This window comes from Sinocyclocheilus rhinocerous, unplaced genomic scaffold, assembly GCF_001515625.1.
Source record: "Sinocyclocheilus rhinocerous isolate Xijiao unplaced genomic scaffold, SAMN03320098_v1.1 scaffold30, whole genome shotgun sequence".
Taxonomy (NCBI): Eukaryota; Metazoa; Chordata; class Actinopteri; order Cypriniformes; family Cyprinidae; genus Sinocyclocheilus; species Sinocyclocheilus rhinocerous.
This window is the reverse complement of record NW_015657838.1, coordinates 2,000,330-2,008,218: the sequence shown is the minus strand read 5'-3', so window position 1 is coordinate 2,008,218 and position 7,889 is coordinate 2,000,330. Positions and strand designations below refer to the sequence as shown.

The 7,889-nt window shown below is 37.0% G+C and overlaps 1 protein-coding gene across 1 annotated transcript in view; it reads right to left on the bottom strand.

The window, feature by feature from the left end:
* Window positions 1-7,889, bottom strand: part of LOC107721565 (unconventional myosin-XVI-like) — a 153,451-nt gene that overhangs the window by 64,865 nt on the left and 80,697 nt on the right. The window contains 1 exon segment of the mRNA XM_016529652.1: window positions 2,529-2,609. Within this exon segment, the coding sequence (XP_016385138.1) occupies window positions 2,529-2,609 (81 nt within the window).

Below are 7,889 nucleotides of genomic sequence, written 5' to 3'. Positions count from 1 at the left end.
CGCTTCATAAAATTATTGTAGAACCACTGTAGTCACGTCGACTGTTTTAACGACGTCTTTAGTACCTTTATGGATCTTGAGAGTTTGGGTGGCATTGCTGTCAATGGAGGCCTCTCTGAGCCATCGGATTTAATCAAACATATCTTAATTTGTGTCTTAGGGGTGTGGAACGACATGAGGGTGAGTAATTAATGACAGAATTTTCATTTTTGGGTGAACTAACCCTTTAATGTGGAAGTTCCCGCCTTGCATTCATATTCTGGGCATCAGTATGTTATACGCACTTGTAATCAGTGCAATGGTTGATGGGAAATGCAGTCCAGGGTGATGTGTAACAGTCTGTGTGGTGTGAGAGTCAATGTAATGGGAGAATAACCTCTAGTGGCAATCGGCCTGAAGCCCACGGAGCGGATTCGTGACACCTAGTATATTAGTCTTTACTGCAAACCTGATAAAAATAACCATTTCTATTAGTGTGACATCACATAAAAACTTCAACTTTGAAACAATGTGTTGCCACCTTATGGACAAACTCATTAGTGAAAAATAAATTTAAGGCACACATATTGAGCATAAATTTACGTCACATGCACTGTGCGAATACCATAGCAAATGTGTAAAAAGCGCCATATTTAATAAACAAAAATGCAAGAGGTGAGGGCTATGTGAACGATGATTGGAAATCTTCAGAGGTTTCTGTGGAGCCCTGCACATGCAGACTCCATGTGGGCGTACTGTACTTACGAGGCACAAACGGAAAAAAGCTGCCTCTGAATGATGATGTCATAGGCCAAGGAGCCTGTGCCGAGTCAGCACGGACGGCAAAGAGCCTGCCGTTGTCATGTGACATTTCTACTGTTGCCAGCCGATAGACGAGAGATGGGGAAAGACGGCGCCACAGGCCGTAACACATACAATCAGCCATTCAAAGGAATAAATGAAAAAAGCTGCCAATTACGGCTGTTCCATCTTTCCGTGAGGACAAATGCTAATGAAAAACACATTAGACTAGATGTTATGTATTATTGCTGAAGGATTTCACATCTCTTCTACCGCTCTTGTCTGGGAGCTATTTAGGCGTAGATAAATAACGTGTGTGTTTGTGCGAGCGCTGTGCATTGAATGCGCTTCATGACGTAATCAGCCCTGAACAGAGAGGACAGATTAGAGAGGAACACTGTGTGCTCTTGTCATAAACCCCTGCACTACCCCTTACATCTCGTTGTGCAGAACACAGGGTATGAAATCAGGTCATGCAGTGTAGAACGTGTGAACATAAGCACATACTGTACATACATGTATCTGCATTCCACTAACATGAGAATGTGGTCAGGATGAAAGCAAGAGCACATCTGCATGTGCGCAAGAATGTGACGTTAATAGGTGGGTGTGTTACAAAGGGTCATTTGCAGCGTTAGGGATAGGGATGTGAAACGAATGATTTTCTGTAAACATGTGTATTCTTCACTTAACGTGAATGGAGCACTAAGCTACACAGGCATATATATTAGTAAAACTGACTAAACGATTTAACAAAATCTTTTGCTTTAGTAACAATTTTCGAAATACAAACAAAAATCTCAATGTTTTATTTAAATATTTGCAGGACAAAGGACAGACTAGTGGACAGACTAGTGACCGTCTCAAGCCGAATATCTACCGCACCTCAAGCCGTTATTATGCATGACATTTGGCAGCGTTATGGTGTCGCCTCAATATCTGACAAGCTATGTGAAGCCCGGCTCCAAGGGTACTGCCACGTCCTGTCACTTTTCATCAATTTATTGTTATTGCTGAATAAAAGCATTGATTTTCTAGAAAAAAAAAATAGTGAACCCAAACTTTGAACAGCAGTGTATAAATAATATTTCATTTCATATTAAATTAATATTAAATTGCAACATTAAATACATTATACATATTAAATTACATAAATCTACATCAACTAAATTCTGTCATAAACCTTAAACATATTGTATAATGTAAGAGTATTTATATAGTAAATAATGTTTAATATTGAATTTTATGATAAATTAAAATCAGTTGCTAAAAGAACCAGAATTGCAAGATTCCCATCTCAGATATCAGATGATTGATGGTGTGTTGAAGCCATCGGTGAGCTGTTCTCTCCCACAGTAATAGTGAGCCTGCTGTTCATTCATACAGAATCCACTACTATCCACAATCACCCACCCTAATCACTAAAACATCAGCAGGCCAGAATCCTTCCTCCCCACTAACCACACTGGGCCTATGAGATGGGCACAACACTGGAACACTTCTTCTAAAGCCTGTTGTTCAAACCTCAAACACATGGGCCTTTAAGACGCCTTCCTGGCAGATCTATAATGTTTAGCTGGCAGGCAGCTTTTTGGTTCTGTGAGCCTGCAGGCTTTTGAAGAGATCCAGTTCTGCTGGAAACAAGAAGTCAAATCCACAGAGCACAATGAGCATCTGGATGGGCCGGGCCGGGCCAGGTCAGCTCAGGTCAGGTTTGGAATCTGGCAGTGGTTCTAATGTGAACTTACCCTAAGCTGCACTGCCACAGTGACCGGTCCACAACGCTCCAGTCTCTGCAGGAAGGACGCCGCTCCCTTCTTCTTCAGGAGCTGCAGAGGCAAAAAAAAGTAGACTGTTAGTATGTTAATAAAATAAAATAAAATAATAAAATAGTAAAAATAATAAAAAAATTAAATAAAAAATCTATATATTTTTTATTTATTTAGTTTATATATTTTTAATTAATTTATTTTTACCCATCTGGCATCTAACTAAATAATTTTTATAAGTAATTTTTGCTTAACCCTGTAAAGCATCACCAAAAAATAAATAAACAAATAAATAAATAAATTTAAAAAATAATAAAAACATGACTAATTTGAATATTAGGCCTATATTTGATACATTTATGGTTCATATAATATGATATATTGAGAATATGGAGCTCATACTCGAGGAAAAAAAAACACCTCAATTTTATTCAGAGACCCCAACTGAATGAATTAATTAATTAATTAGGCCTAATTAAGTATGATAGATGAACATGCAGTTGCTGATATCTACAGTGGTCTACTAAATACTGAGCATTTTTCAGTTTTTCTTTTTTAATAAATCTGCAAAGATGTCAACAATTCTGTGTTTTTCTGTCAATATGGGGTGCTGTGTGTACATTAATGAGGAAAAAAAATTAACTTAAATGATTTTAGCAAATGGCTGCAATATAACAAAGAGTGAAAAATTTAAGGGGGTCTGAATACTTTCCGTACCCACTGTATATGGCCAGTAAGATGAAATTCTGATAGTTGTAATGCAAATCAAGAAGATTTTATAACACTTTAGCAGACTATTTTTGTAATGCATATTAATGTCAGTTGTCACTCAATATTTCCCAATAATATGTCTTAACATGATATTTAAATTCTTATAAATACATTCTTAAAACTCTGTCGTTTTAATTGTGGGGGCAAAACATAACACAATGCTAAATGTTTGACAAGAAAGAGTCCAGATATTTCGTTGTATCAACTATTTTGTTTTATAATAATAACCTTTTGTAAAATGTTTTGCTTAAAGCGTGCTTGTGTTCTTTCTTTAAATTAAATGCCACTTGCTTTCATATTTTGCTAACACAATGACATACATGGGTTTTAAGAATGGCTTCGGTGTTAGTGAGGCTTCTATATATCAGGACTAGAGAGGGGAAGGAAGAGATGTGCTCTAGATGTGACTATTCATCTTCATGCCCTTTTAAGATGATGTTGGCATGGCAACAGAGTTGTACAGGAGCTATGAATGAATCATGCAAGCGCAAACAAACACACAAACACAGTAATATACACCCAGATTTCTGTATTTTCACCCGAAAGGGAAATACTGACAATATTTCTGTTAAAGGTTGACTGTGTCTATCCGTTTCCTTCGTCATCAGGTTATAATACAAAGCAGCACAGGTCATCCTGGTAATCCTGATACAGTACACCCTGTACTTGAATCTCTACATGGACTGTATTCAAGTCATTGGTGGAAATAACCCTCTACATTGCGAGTAAATCACTCGAGTATGCGACTAAATCTTACTCTGGGCGACTAAAGTGAAATAATGTCTAATATTAGCCATTGGCAAATAAATTCTTAAATTTTACTCGCCAGTGTGTGTGTTAGAGGCTAATTACAAGTTTAGCACAGATATATTTTAACTCGATAAACACGCTGACTGAGCGCTTGAGAGTTTCGCTCTCCGTCAAGTGATCTGTACTATTTGGATGTGCTCAATGGATCTAGTCATGTACTCAATTGATGCACAGCGTACCTGTATTTGACGCACCGTAAACTCTAGTGTGAAGGCGCACGACTCGCCGTCGCTTTGCTGATAGCGTTGTTTCTCTTGCACATGCAAAGAGAGAACGCGAGAGACTTACATACCCACACTGAATCGACGTGCTACATGCAAACCATATTCTCTGTTGTATTTTCCTGTCAAAATAACGGAGTTCATTTAGAATTATTCAGCTTTTAAGAACAAGCAGAAGATTTGCCAGTTTCTCCGGTAGTGGGCGGAGCTAATGTGCAAATGGCAATCTCATTGGCTGGCACTCATCTATTACCGTCCCTGTTTTGATTTAAGCAAATCAGCTCTAGCGAACGCTGACAATGTGATTAATATTCAAGAACCCAGCAGATAATAGTAGTAGTAGTAGAAGTAGTATTATCTTTTAATAATAATTACTACTATCTATGACCAACAATATCTTAAACATCACCACCAGTCCTGAGTTCAGTTAAAATGACAAATATGCATTCATACATGGTTATCAAGTTTTAGTTCTAATCACTAGTTCTATCACTAAATAGTGCTTAATTATCGTAATATCATACTATAATGTTTGATTGACTGATGTTAAGAGTGTACATTCATTATTGTGATGTTAAGAGTGTACATTCATTCGTTATTTAAGGAGCTGTGCCATTTTACAAAGATAAGCTGATTGGGTGGAATCGTGTGTGTGTGTGTGTGTGTGAAAAATAGTATATCAGTCTGTCGAGTAAACTAAAACAATTTATAAGCCAATGGTGATTATATTGCCAAGGTGTGCGTAGAGAGTTGGGAAAACAAGTTCAAATGGTCTAAATGCAGTTGTTCTCAATTCCAGTCCTCGCGTACCACCGCTCTGCACATTTTGCATGCGTCACTTATTTAACACACCTGATTTAGACAACCAGCTCACTAGAAGAGAGCTCCATGCATGAACTGTGTTCCGATTGACAGGGTCCCTACACAATGTTCACGGCTCTATACTCCCTGAGCATGGGAAATCCGTTAAGGTTTACTTCACTTCGGAACATTCATTCACTTGATTTGTGCTACACCACTGTCTGCAGCGTCTTCACACACAGACAAACCTTACTAGAGAAGTGTGAAGTACGTAATACAACTCTGTAAATAAATACAATTTAAATACACGCCTCACACACTTTAATGCCCTTTGCATGGAACAAATATGCTCCCTTCGAACTGGAATCATGGCAGAATATCCTGTGAAGTCCACTTCGCAGGGCACTTACGGTCAAACAGAGCAAACGTTTGAAGTGATAAGAGATACATGCTAAATGTGCAGAGAGGTGGTGCGCGAGGACTGGAATTGAGAACCACTGGTCTAATGGATCTAGGCCACTACTACAAAAGCAGCTAATTTAATTTGAACTAAAGGTGACTCAGGAACTGGAAAGTTACGGACTTCACAGTTCGGCTATATGATCATCGTGCCCCTCTAACCCTAGAGGGAGTCTGTTCTGGGAAATAACGCACAGTAAGTCACTCTAGATTGAGGTGGCGATTTAATGATAGTTCACCTATGATGGTGTGTCTGATTCTTTGTCTTGATTATTTTGACTCATACAGCTTTCATTCTCTGTTTTTGCCAGGTTTCTTTCATGAATAGAAAGTTCAGTAGGACAGCATTTATTTAAAATAGAAATGATGAACAAGAGTTCATGTGATCTTGTCAGGCCTATTTAGAACCAGAATCAGATCACATTAAAAACTAAAAACTAGTTAATTGTAATTTAAATCTTTACCAATCTTTGTCACTATCCTTTAAAATTTAGTAAATTTTAGAACGATCACTTATTCTTACTTATTCACTTATTCATATATTTTAATAAGCACAGACCAGAATAAGTATGTTGTTGTATGTTACATAAACATATCCGTTATGCTAAATAATGATAGAACATTATTTCACCCATATTTTGATATTTTATTGAAGCATTAAAGTAGACACTTTACTTGCATTTAATATGCTTTCTATGTATATAAAATCACTTTTGTAAATTTATTTTCAAATGGGATCTCATATTTGACCCCTATTTAATTGTCTTTACTTCACTTTTAATCAATTGAATGCATCCTTCAGTATAGCTGGTTTTAGAATCAAAATATTTTTTTTCCCTAGTGTCATATGAAAGCAATTAAAGGTGATATAATATTGTTTTAAAAACAAAAGTAGTTCAAACTGTGCAGTGTAAAAAGGGACAATTAGTTTTTTCCCTGTTCTTCAAACAGCTGTTCTGGTGGGAAAAAAAGGCCAGACACTCATGACACGGCTCACTCATTTAGCTACTCAGTAGGAAAGAAAATTATTATATTTCGCAGCAAACTGCTGCTTTAAATCATAATCTCTTCGGGGTGCCCTGATTCCCAGAAAACACCGCTACCACACCAAATCTACTAATTTTCACGACACACAACAAAAGAAAGAAACATAAAATCTGGTGCAACTTTTTCATCCAATTTCTCTCATCAAAAGGCAAACCAAACCAAACATTCATTTGTGCTTTTCTGTTTCAAGCCACAGCAGGATCTGATTATGTTACTTCATATTGCTGTCCCAGCCACTCTATGGGAACTGAAATACTGCTTATGTAAGAGGGTAAAACCAGGGTATGTGGGTAACCAGGGCTGCCAGCGGCTCATGTACTGGGTGTCTTACATAAGACTGAGCCAATCTCTCTCTCTCTCTATCTCTCTCTCTCTCTCACTCACTCACTCACACACACACACACACACCACAGCACTGACCTGAATATAGACAGAAGAAAAGGAAAGGAGAGATGGCATATATGATTAAAAGACAGAGAGGAACTGAAGAAGGAAAGAGAGAATGGAAGTGATGGTCAAATGTGACTTATAAAAGTCAAGGGTGAATCTCAAGAACATGTATCGGTCATATTTCACCTCAGAATCATAATAAATAAATAAAATGATATTTTGCATAAACAAAATGAAGGATTATTTTGAATCATTATGACCATTTGCACTGACCGCAATAGATTTATGCATGATGGAAATTCAACTTAAAATTGTCTTATATATTACAGAACTATATAGTGATATTATATTTTCCATATTTTCCAATAACTCAGTGAATTCATCTTCATCTCATTTGTCTGTAACTTAATGGATGCAAAAGATTATTTTTAACACATTAGTCAGTGTAAAAATTGTTGTGCTGAATTATAACTATTAACAAAAGACTCAAAACGGCAATACCGCAGAGCCCTGCACATGGCATGGTGGAAAAAAAAAGACATTGTGGCCATCAATTAAGAATTTGTTCCCACGCCTTATTAATTCACGCCCATGTTTTATTAATTTGTTCCCGCATTTTAAGTCAATCATGGCCATGTTGTTCTAATTTGTTTCCTTTAGGTAAATTGAACTAAAACAAGATAGCAAATTAGTACAACATGACTACGACTGACCTAAAACAAGGGACTGAATTAATAAAACTTGGCCATAAATTCATAAGGGAATTAAACAAGGGAACAAATTAAGTTATTGAAACAAATCCCTAATTCTTGGCCACGTTTGCACGTTTCCCCCCCCCCCC